Below are 12,772 nucleotides of genomic sequence, written 5' to 3'. Positions count from 1 at the left end.
ATTCTTCCTTTGGATGAGAGCAAATGTTCAGTACCGGAACTGAGTCTCTGATTCACTCTTCTAACCCTCTGGTGTGAATTTTCCCTTGGGGAAAATGGCTTAACCTCCAAGAACTAAGGCACTGATTGTTTCCTGTTTCTATCTGTGTGCCATTAAAGAATCAGTACTCAGTGTTAGTGCTTTCAGTATAAAATAACTTTTCTGAAGTAATTATTAAACAAAAATAATTTGGCACACTGTGTATACAGTTTCTGTTGTTTACCTCTTTCATGTGCCATCCATAATAAATGAATACAATGATCTGTGGATCTGTGTTTTTCCTGATTTACCCCAAGGTCCCCACTATTTCTTTTGGGATTTTAGTGCTTCCCCTGGGTAGACCATGTGTTTCTTCCTATCTCAAAATGACTCCCTCTATATCTTGTATCCACTTTTTTCCTCCCTGGTTTTCTATACTTCTCTCCTCCTCAGAGTACTCTGTGGGCACCTCTTCTGTCTCTGATATGTGAGCATCAGATGAGTAACTCAGTCTTCCTCTCCTCCCAAACAATACCAAATGAGCAATCACTATTTCATACGATTCCTGCCATGTCAACACCCATGTCACTTATTGCATAGGCTACATGACATGAGTGTTAACTGAACAGGTTCACAAAATCACAGGGCAACATCCAGTCACAAAAGCAAAAACTACTTACTTCTAAAAATTCTACTAGGCTCCTTCTTTAAGGGGCAAGAACCTTGAAGATAAAGTGCTTTTTTTCCAGATATTGGGCAGTCTCTTTCTTTTCCCCTAAGAAGTGATGGTTAAAACAGTAGCAGGGCAAGGTGCATGGGCTAGGGCAGCTGAAGAGCAAAATCAGTTGCACACTTCTCTATATTGATTACTGCTTTTAAGACACTGTACACAGTATTTTGAACAACTGATTCTGAGGAAGCATCTTATCTGGGTTTCCCTGAATCAAAACTTGAAGAGCTAGTAGCTGAAGAGAATTTGAGAGGATTAGTCAGTAACATCTTAGCCTCCAGTTTGGTGATGGGGGGATAGATGATGATATTGGTGATAATGAGAGCAACCCCCCAACAAGAGCAAGCAGCATAGGTAGGGAGTTTTAATGATGCCTCTAATATTCTTCCTCAGCATCCCCCTTCAACCACAACTCCAGTGTGAGTATCAGCACCCAAGAATGTAGAGAAGAGATCTTAGAAGGCATGTCTGATCTGGAGCCAATTAAAGTGAGGGAGGACCTGCATTGTTCTCATTGTATTCACTGCAGTAAAGATATCAGTTGTTGCAGGAAAGAGGGACAGCTGACAACTACTAGAATGAAGTATCACTGTTAGCATTGGCATCAGAGGAGGGTGACAGTGCTTACTTGGGGGACCCCCTTCTGCTATTCAAAATAAAAGCCAGCAGAAAAGGATTGAAACGAGAAAGACTTTTGCATAAATCAATCCCGCAGACCCATCCAGCAGACAGGTGACAGGCCAGCAGTCCTATGCCATGCATCTGCAATGCCAACACACCATAGAGAAAATGTTGTGGTATTTCATAGCACTGTCCTGGGGCAAGAGGCAAGCAGCATCTAAAGTAGTAACAAGGAGCATAAGAGAAATGATGGTCCTGGATGACCAGGGTCTGCAGGTAATGGATATGTGTTAGCCTTCAATTACAATTCCATCCAGGACTACATTTAGTAGGACAGTCATACTAACCCTGTAGAGCCAGTGCCGTAATCACATATAGGAGTAGACGGCTAAGGAAGAGGGGATTAGTATACATTTCACCAGCGATATCTCCACTGCCACAAATAATATTACACATGCTTACCTCTCCCTTATAGCAGACAGGTGGGATCTGGCTGAGGCAGGGGCAGACAGCACCTATAGCAATGACAGAGCATCAGGGGGCAGGCAGATACTGCACAATCAATAATGGATAGCTGGAATACTTTGTGCAGTATTCTATCAGCCATAAGAAAGATGCTGGAAGGTTGTATGCTAGACCAGAGACATAGGAGTCTTCAGGTAGGTTTTATTGTGACAGACATTTATGCAAATATGTTAAAGGCAATAGAAGATATATGTTTTCATGGTATCTTTTCTTTGCACACTTGCTTCACCTGGCAATAGAGGATGCCCTGTGGCTTCGACCCAAGGACCATGAGATTCTATTCCTGATAGAGAGTTGCAGGAAAATAGCAGGTTATTTCATTTGAAGCATGAAGGGAAGTCAGCTTCGCCATCAGAAACAAGAAGAATTGGGATGCCTCACAAACATCTGATTCAAGATGATGGTACCCATTGTAATTCCATCTATATGATGCTACAGAGGTTAATGGATCAGCAAACACCCCAGCATGATCTGTCTCTGGAAATGGAGATAGATGTGAATCACTGGCTGGGGAATCAATATTGAGTAGTGATGATGTAGCTGATGGAAAACTTGAAACCCTTCAAGGGTGCCATGGAGGATCTGAGCTCCAGTATCTCCACCCTGGCTGAGGTTATCCCTATAGAAAATATTCTAGAGAAAAGGTTAGAGGGTACTTCTGAGCAAGAAAGAGTGGAAGCAGAGGTGTTGCAGTTTGTGGACTTCTTTCAGCAGCAGATGAAAGAGAGACTGAAACCTCTGACAGAAAATAACACACACATGCTTGGTACATATTATGATCCATGGTTGAAAAGGAGTCTCATTCTCCAGTCCCAGCATTTCATATTCATGAAGGAGATGCTGGTAGCTAGGGTGTATGATCAGGAGTGCCAGAGGCAGAGGAACAGTGGGGTTGTAGCACAGGAAAGAATGGCCACCAGGAGCAGCACCCTATCAGCTACCACTTCCTCCCCTAACTGTATACTCCAAAGCCACGTTGCCTTCAAAGAACCATCTTTCCTAACAAAAGCCATAGCCAAAGTGGCTGGCAAGAGAGACCATCAGCCCATTCCAGCAAAAAAAGATCCCAGCAAAAATGTCAGTGACAAGTTATCTCACAGAGCTTTGTCAAGAATATGGACACAAATGGGCTGGCATGTTGGGCACACAAGTTCACAGTCCAGCTATACCTAGACAAGGTGGCTCAGCATTATCTTTACTTTCCACAAATCAGAGTTCCCAGTGAAAGTGTCTCTCAATGGCAGGGGACAATGTGAGCCCTCGCTGCTCAAGGCTAGTGCCACAGTTGATAGAAAAACTGATCTTTTTGAAAATCAATCTTCCTTTGCTTGTACTTCTAGAATTTCAAGTGGCAAGATGACTGATAGCACTTGTAGGCCTCGCTGCCTACAAGTGCTATCAGTCTAACACCAGAGGGTTAGAAGAGTGAATCAGAGACTCAGTTCCGGTACTGAACATTTGCCTCTCATCCAAAGGAAGAATCCAGCAAGGGGTCCCATGTACTACATGTTGTTGCCATTTCAGCACTGGGGTAAGATTCGGTGGAGCACTGTAAACAGATATTCTCCATAGGCATTGACTCCTGCTATGCCTCAGATTTACCAATTTAGAGGTCAAATGGCTTCCCTGCCTACCTGCCATGCCCCAAATGTACCACTGTAGGGGTCTTGCTGATACTGTTTTGCCTAACTACCATACACAATTGTACAACCTTATAGGTCTTGCTGCTACCATAGTGCCTATCTACCTTGCCCCAAATGTACTACCTTAGGTGTCTTACTGCTACTCTGCCTACCTGCCATGACCCAGATATACCACCATAGGTGTTTAACTACTAATCTAACTACTTGCCATGCTCCAGATATAGGACCTTAGGGATCTTACTTTTACTTTGCCTACCTGCTTTGCCCTTGATATACTAGCTTAGGGATAATACTCTTAAAATGACTACCTGCCATGCCTATGTTTTTACAAGCATGGGGAGTTTAGTGCCTCTGTGTTGTTTGCTGTTTGGATCTTAGCCTACTTTTCCCACAATCTTTGTTGGATATACAGGGGTGTTTTGTCCCTAGAAGAAAAATTTAAAAAGCATGTTTTTCCTCCAACCCCCACCTCTTTTATGGTTCTTCATTTTATTCTATCCCTCTACAATCCCAGCATAATTCTCTTACCCTTTTTTGTCGGTTAAACTAGAGTGTTTTGGCCTCAGACAAAAAAAAGTGAAATAAGAGCTCTCCTTCTACCCCACCTCCTTTAAATTTTATGTCTTGTCTTTTAAGGCCTGTTTAAGGCTTTACACAGTTTACAATAGACTGCATTCCATGACTTTGTATTCTAATACCTTTGTGCTGTTTGTGATAAACCATATTCCACACAATCGGGGGTTTATACAATCTTTGTGATGTTTGTGATGGACCACATTCCATTACTTGGTGGTTCAAAAGCTTTAGTACTTTTTATGATTCATCGAATTCCATGCCTTTTGTGGTTTAAACAACTTTGTGCTTTTTATGATGGACTGCACTCTATGCCTTGGGGTTATATTCCCCTTTCTTTTGTTTGTAATGGATCATACTCCATGACTTGGTGGTCTAGACATCTTTGTGCTGTTTATGATTCCCCATATTTAATGTCTTAGGGGCTTTGACATCTTGATGCTGTCCATGAATCCCTGCACTTTATGCCTTGAGGGATTTTATGCATTTATGAACTTTGTGATTCCTCATACTATCAGGTAGATTTTAAAAGCATCGCTCATGCAAAATCTGCCCCATACATGTGTTTGTGGGCTGTGCATGAGCAACATGAATTGTAAGAAGTCACAAAGTATGCGTGTACAAATCCTTGCATACATTAAGAACAAGGAGGTGGAAAAGGGGAAGGGCATGGCATATGCAGGGCCAAGAGTTATTAGAAATGCTGACCATGGCATGCATCCGTGTGTTATCTGCGTACCTTTACTGCTAGTTCTGATGAGGAACAACTCTGGAGATTTCAAATTTTAGGGATTTTCAAGACTGCTGAACTGCCATATATCTTGGGGAGGGGGAGAGAGAGAGAGAGCGAGAGAGAGCACTGTAAAAAAGACAATATAACACTATTTATATTTACTATTGTAAGAGGGGTACTTTCAGCTCAGGATAGGTTTGAATCATAAGAACCTTATCCAAACCTTTTTTAAACCCAGTTACACTAAATTCCATAAACACATCCTCTGACAATGAATTCCAGAGTTTAACTCTGCATTGAGTGGAAAATATTTTTTTCCAATTTGTTTTAAATGAGCCACTTGCTAACTTCATAGAATGTCCTCTAGTCTTTTGTTTGAGAGACTAAATAACCAATTTACATTTACCTGTGCAAGTCCTTCACTCCTTCCTCCATGGACATGGTGCAAGGATCTCTATCATACCAATGTCACACCGCACTCCCCCCCCCAAAAAAAAAACAAAAAACCACCTTGAGTTGAAAGTGCACTTCTAACACTGGTAGATTTTATATATATATATAGTCATATTGAAGCTCCTACAATGGACTCTTTCTCTCTTTCTCTTTCTTTTTCTCTCACTCTCTCCCCACTGTATTACACACCAGAGTATTTTAAATGTTGTGTGTGCATGATATAAAATTGCAGTGTATCTCTGCTTGTATGTTTATGGGTGCATGCACATTATTTTTAAAATTATCCAGCATGTGTTGCAGGTTAACATTCCATGACATGTATTAACTCTACAATCAATCACAGTTATATAAGTAACAGATGGAACCATAACTGATTTAATGAGTCATTCATAGTTTCACTTTAATGCCCATGTGTACATAACACGTGCATGGATTGATTTTTACACTTTGACAGAAGTATATGCTAGTCTACAGAAAGGATCAATTCTCCCACTGAGACAGTCATTCCCCACTCCAGCTGTCTTCAAGCTTCTTCACAAATCCCCTTCCCTTTTGGTAATAATTGACTCTTAGTCTTGCCCAGGTCATCTGTTGCTTTGCACACCTTCTGCACCACTCCGCAGGTATTTGCTATGCTACCATTTTTTCTCTGCCTCAGCCCTTGAAGTACACCTTAGGATTTTTATGGCTATTCTTCTTGCTGCATTGCTCTGCTCCTGCTATTTCAATTTTTAATAGTCACCAGTGCCACTGCTGCTGCCTCCACTCCAAGCCAATCAGTATCATAGGATGTTTCCTCTACTGCTCTGGCTGTCTATGTGGTTTCCTTCTAAGGTACTTGACAATGCTTGCTCTTACTCTGGCCATCTATTGCATTGCATGCCTGCTGCATCATTCCTCAGACTTTGGATACTATTATTTATCCACCTCAGCTCCCAAGGTATACCTTGGACCTTTACTGCTACTCTTTTTAATGCATTACTCTGCTTTTACCATTTCAGTTTTTGATCACCAACACCACTGATGATACCACCTCTCCAAGCCAGATTTGGTGCCTTAGAGTGCTTCCTCAGCTGCTAGAGTTGTTTTCTTTGTGCTTTCCAAATCTCCTTTTCCAACAGTACTTGCTAACTGTTGATCTTGCCATGGCTATCTGATTCTTTTCACAGGCCTAACCTCCCCAGTTATTTTTAACTATTTCATGTTCTCTTGAACAATTTCTTCAAACTTTTTCCCCTTATAGTTCTTGCAATTATAGATGTCATTCACTAGTGAGCCTTCAATGCCACTTTAGAAGGCAAGGGCTGCAGACGTGCAGCAGCCAGAGCCAGCAGGGCTTTGTTCCTACATGATTACTGCTTCTAAGGTAGTGGATGTAATATTTTCAAAAACTGATTCAGAAGAAGAATTGTATTCTGGAGTCCATGAGTCAAAGTATATTAAAGAGTGGTGGTTGCTAAAAAGAATTTGGTATCTCCAGTCAGTAGCATCTTATTCTCCAATGAATACCAACTCCAATCCGAAACAGATAGTTCCTCCAGGGATTGCTACTAACTTTTCCCTGCCTAGTACTTTGTTCCAATTTGGTTAGTGCCCTTTGCTCCTCATTTTGGAGCCTTGGGTGTTCTTTCCACTCTGTGTAGCTGCTTTGCACCTTTTATGATGTTTTGGGGTCTTCATGTAACACATTCAATTTCTTTCATCATCTGTCACTGCCTTGAAAGGATTCTGCCTCTTTTTATGCTTTCTTTTCCCTTTATTGTGCCTTGAGTTATTCATGCCACTTTGTCCTCTTATACAGTCTTGGTAGTTTTTGGCCAATATTGTTAATGTCCTCTGTCCCACTTTTTCAGCCTTGGGGTGATTTGGACATTCTTGATGCTGTTTGCTCCTCTGATGGTGCCTTGGAGAACTCCTGCAACTGCTGGCACCGATTTGCCCCACTGCAAATCCTTGGGCTTTTCATGCCACTTTTTGTGTCCCATTGATATAGTCTTGTTTTGTTGACATACTTTTACATTTCTGATTATGTCAATCCATTATTTCATTAGAAATTATAAGAAAATCCCAGTTTGGGAGCCCCAAATAGGCTGTATTGCTTCCCCCATTGATTGCAATGGAAAATGAACGAATGAATGAATAAAACAAACATTTTGTTTTTCATTTGAAAATAATGAAATGAATAGAGGTACCACACAAAATGAATGACTGAATAAAAATACATTTTCTTCTGCATATTACTAGCAGTTACTGCAATCTATAGATGTTCAAAAATTAGAAGTTGTTCTTCTCTGCTTTTGTAAAGCATTACCAGTTCCATGGGACCTTTCATTGCAGATACATCCATCTTAGCATTTTTAAAACTAGCCATCAAAAATAGCTAAGGCAGCATTTGGGAGAAAGCATGTTCTGTCTCTAATAAAACAAGGTTGTTAGGTCCACCTTGAGATAAAGGAATGATCTCCAATTAAAGATTGCTGAAGATTCTATTTCCCAATCTATCCTTCTAATCAGTTAATCATGCTTAAGGAAAGGCAGCCCTGTCAGCACTGTTGCTATTTAATCTGTACTGTATCCAGGGTCAATAGGAATTTTCAGATCAATATTCAGTAAGTCAGTGAACAGAAAGGTTATCGAAGTGAGTTACCTGGCTACATTAAACTGAATATGCAGTGGAATTTATCTTCCACTGAATATACTTGGCTAAAGTTACCCATATACAGTTGTCTGGTAACTTTGCTGCTTATGCGCTTACTTAATAATTGAAAAAAAAAAGTAGCTGGCTGTAGTAGGTCCTCATTCACCCTCCAAAGGGTGCAACCCATGGTGGATTGATTTCTCTGCTCTACCCCCATGTTTAACAAAATATATCATGGCAAATAGTGGTCTGATCCCCCCCCCCCCTCCACATCTTAAAAAGTGAGGTACTATATTCACCCATTGAATCCCCAAAGCCACCCAGTACCCCAGTGAAGAGAAAAGACTCTTTCCTCCTCTCACAAGGTGACTTATTAATTTATTCTCTTCCTGGAGCCAGGACTGATTGCTTTATTGACACCTGATCAATCCCCATTCAATATACAGTTCTGAATGGGAATTGGTCCCTTTATTGACAGTGATCAGTATTCAGTTCTGAACAGGGTTTGTTCTCTTTATTGACAGTCAATTACACTATTTAGCTCTAAATGGGAATTGACTAGCTGTCAGAAAAGCAACCAATTCTTTATATGTTGAAGTGAATAAATGAATATCTATGTACTGCTACCTAACAGATTTCTAAGTGCTGATGTTCACTCTGCAGGAAGAGGCAAAAGCCTCTTCTCTTTCTGATGGGATACTGGGAGGCTTTTAGAGGTAGGGGATACTCCATCTTTTTAAGAAGGAGAAGGAGAAAGCAGGCTGCTATGATTTGCAACATATTTTGTTAATCTTGAAGGTAGAAAGGGGGTATTGAACCACTAGAATCTGATATTTTTTTTTACTAAACTTTGGTGGAGGTGGAAGAGGGAGGTATCCACTGCTGCCCTTCTAGGTGGTTTTTTTATTTTATTTTAAACTTACCTGGCTAACTTTAGGCCTGCCCTTTTAGGGGTCAACTAGTAACTCAAGGTGAGGTTTTGGTGGTGGTCTATGGTTTTAGGCCAGTTTTGCATTCAGAGTGAGATGTACCATTAGCATGGTACACATCAGTGAGCATTTGATATGATTTGGAATGAGGAAACAAGGAACCAGCAAAAATATGACAGGTGCTATTCAAACAAATTATTATAGCAAAATAATGAATCTAGGCCTAAATTAGCTACGTGAGTTTATCTGGCTAGTGCTGACTATTTGAGCTAGCTGGATAAATTTTGGCTATGCCCATAGAATGTCACCATACTGCCTCTTTTTTATCTGGCTAAATTGTAGCTAGATAATGACTTACTTGGCTAAAACTTGCTCAATGGCAAGATGGGACATTTAAAACTGTGGTTTGTCTGGCTACATTCCAAATGTAGCCAAACAAACCCCTTTCAATACTGATCTCATGGGTAATACCATTAAGTAAGCATCACACTATCTTCTTTTGGTTGATAGAAAATATGTTCAAACATATTTATAGCCAAAAGCAATACCAGACTTAAGTATACTTATTAACTAAACTTGTTTCTTATTGCTTTTACAGAAACTTCACTGTTGTGAATTCTAAAATCATTGTGGTCACAATAAGGCCTGAACCCAAAACCACTGATTCTTTTATTGAGATAGAACTTGCTCATTTGATTAATGTAAGTATTGTTTCATTTGGTATTATTAATGCAATTAAATTAAAATAGCCATTCACTTTTTTCATTCATTGTAGCAGTTTGTTTCATTAATTGTAGCAGTTTGCCTTGTAATATTTTGGCACATTACCAAAATATTTTTGATTTATTGAAAACCAGAAAAAATGGGCATCTTAGTAGACTGGGAAATAAATAGTATGCAGAACCTTTTACTTCCTGCCACTAATTCTAATATAGATTAGATAAGTAGTGATAGGAAACTGTTCTGGTAGATATTCAGTAGCCAACTTTATATAAATTTAATTGATAATCTCAAATAACAAAAACCTTCTTGTTTTACTCATGATCACATAACCATCCCAAAGTTTACCGTACAGCAAAAGTCCAGAAACTATTATTTCCTTGAGTTATAGAGTTTGTGTATAGAGTTTGGATAGACATATTGACTTCTAGTTTCTCAAGTTTACTGAAGTAAATATTGGCTGTTAATAAAAGATAACTATATATTCTATTAATGGAAATAAAAATATTATGTTCTGGAACTGCAATGTATTTAACAATAATGTTGTTTAATTTGCAAAATGGTCATAACAAATGGTGTTCAAGAAGTAAAAATCAGTGATTTCAAACTCTAAGTCAAGGGATATTTACTGTGTAGTACAATCTGATACAATTAACACTTCTTACTTTCACAGTTTTAAAACTGAGAGGCTAAAGCATGGAGAATTAACTTCTTTTTATGCCAGCAGTAGGTCTTCTAGATTAGTCTTGAACAATACTGATAGGGGCAACAATGGAAAACTTGCAATTCTGCCTATGCTACACTATAATGTGAATACAGCTGGAATACTCCACATTCTATTTCTGTCCTGCTGACACATAATAACAAATAAATTGTAGAGTTTTAAGTGGAGCCATCAGATATTAACCAACCTTCCCCATTCACATAACAGCATAAATTAACTAGAACCTCAACAATATAAAAATGCAGACAGCAGTCCAGCAGCAAGATGAGAACCTTCCAGTCCTTTGCACTGAGTGCCACATGTATGATTATCTACCAGTTGGTGAGAGGTTGTATGTTAAGGCCCAGTCCAAAGAGTTCCTTGCTCTCAGATAATGAGTCTAGTCTCTGGAAGCTAAAGTGGCAGATCTGGAGGAGCTTAAGCAGATAGAGAGGTATATAAAGGAGACCATCAAAGCCATGGTAGCAACATTCCAACTCCAGTCTGGTAGTCCTTGAGCTGCTTTGGAGGAACAAGTTCACCTGGTCAGAGATATCAGGAAGTGATCCTATACCTGGGACATACTATCCATTTGATGATTATCCTCTTAACCTGAGGATGAGGCTCTATGGGCTAATGCCCAGAAGGGAAGGGTTAGGTTGGCTATCATAGTTGGTAATTTGATTATTAGGAATAGATAGCTGAGTGGCTGGTGGACATGAGGACTGATTGGTAAATTGCCTGCCTGGTGCCAAGATGGTGGACCTCATGCATCACCTAAATAAGATTTTAGACAGTGCTGGGAAGAAGTCAGCTGTTGTGGCCCAAGTGGACACCAACAACATAAGAAGGTGTGTGAGAGAGGCTCTGAAAGCCAAATTTAGGACCTCGTTTATCAAACATTTTCCCCATAGGTACAGAATGGGAGAAAAGCCATAGTAAATAAGGCTCTTAGGTTCTTAGGTAGAAAGTTGTAATCCAGAACCTCCAGGGTAGTATTCTTTGAAATGCTCCCCATCGCATATACAGTACCTCAGAGTCAAACAGAGCTCCAGAGTTTAAATACAAAGATGAGATGATGGTACAGGGAAGAAGGCTTTAGTTTTATTAGGAACTATGCAACATTTTGGGGAAAGGGGAACCTATTCTGAAGGGATGGGCTCCATCTTAACCAGAGTGGAAACAAGGCTGCTGGCACTAATCTTCAAAAAGGATATAGAGCAATTTTTAAACTAGAACATGAGGGAAAGTGTCCAGTCACTCTGCAGTGCATTGGAAGGAGGTATCTTCAAAGGATACTAAAATAGTAGAGGAGTTAGGTCATCCCAATACAGAGGTTCAAATAAAAGCAATAGTAGCCCACTTGCCTGTAAGTAAAGAACCACCTGTGTTAAAATATTCCAAAATAACCCTGTCAAGTGATAAGAAGGCTGTTAATACCAACAAAAAACATACCTTGAAATGTGTGTATACTAATGCCAGAAGTCTAAAAAGTTGGGTGAGTTAGAATGTATAGCACTGAAAGAAGAGATAAACATAATTGGCATCTCAGACACTTGATAGAAGGAGGATAAACAATGGAACACTGCTGTACTAGAGTACACAGTATATTCCAATGACAGGATGGATCAATATAATGGGGTTGTGGCACTTTATGTTAGGGATGGCATATAATCCAACAGCATAATCATCCTGAAGAGACTAAATGCACAGTAGAAATCTTATGGGTGGAAATTCTATGTGTGATGGTGAAGAATGTAGTAGTAGGTGTATATTATCACCCACCTAGCCAAAATGAACAGATGGCCGATGAAATGCTAACAGAGATTAGGGAAGCTAAGAAATTTATCAATCTACCTTATAAATGGGCTCTGACCGACGGCCCGCAAATGCGCAGTAGAGAGCAGCTCTACCGCGCATGTGCGGGCGAGCACGTCGGTCAGAGCCGTGCGTGTCCAAAAAAAAAATGGCGGTGGGGCCGCAGGAGCGGTGGCTGCCGCGAAGCAGGAGCGGGAGGAGAAGCAGCGGCACCGCGCGCGCGCGCGAGTGACACACCCCCCTCCCCCCGAGATCTGCCGGCAGGAGCGGGAGGAGAAGCAGCGGCGCCGCGCGCGCCCCCCCCCCCCCCGAGATCTGCCGGCAGGAGCGGGAGGAGAAGCAGCAGCGCCGCGCGCGCGGGAGTGACACCCCCCCGAGATCTGCCGGTTGTGGATGATCTTAAAGGGGAGGGGATTGAGAGAGGGGGAGTGACTGAGGAGAGGGAGGGGAAGGTGGAAGGGAGGGAATGTGAGAGAGAGGGGGGAGGGTGGTGAGAGAGAGAGGGGAAGGTGAGGGAGGGAAGGTGAGGGAGGGAGGGAAGGTGAGGGAAGGGGAGAGGGAGGGGAAGGTGAGGGAGGGAAGGTGAGGGAGGGAGGGAAGGTGAGGGAAGGGGAGAGGGAGGGGGAAGGTGAGAGAGAGGGAGGTGAGAGGGGGGAAGTGAGAGGGAG

The 12,772-nt window shown here is 41.1% G+C and overlaps 1 protein-coding gene across 1 annotated transcript in view; it reads left to right on the top strand.

The window, feature by feature from the left end:
* The window catches only part of ADGRB3 (adhesion G protein-coupled receptor B3), a 1,794,610-nt gene that overhangs the window by 1,061,637 nt on the left and 720,201 nt on the right, over positions 1-12,772 (top strand). Inside the window, exon 14 of the mRNA XM_029595665.1 lies at positions 9,462-9,564. Within this exon, the coding sequence (XP_029451525.1) occupies positions 9,462-9,564 (103 nt within the window). The remainder of the gene's footprint in view (positions 1-9,461; positions 9,565-12,772) is intronic.

The sequence above is a fragment of the Rhinatrema bivittatum genome, chromosome 3 (genome assembly GCF_901001135.1).
Source record: "Rhinatrema bivittatum chromosome 3, aRhiBiv1.1, whole genome shotgun sequence".
In the NCBI taxonomy this organism is placed as follows: Eukaryota; Metazoa; Chordata; class Amphibia; order Gymnophiona; family Rhinatrematidae; genus Rhinatrema; species Rhinatrema bivittatum.
This window is presented reverse-complemented; position numbering and strand designations above follow the sequence as displayed.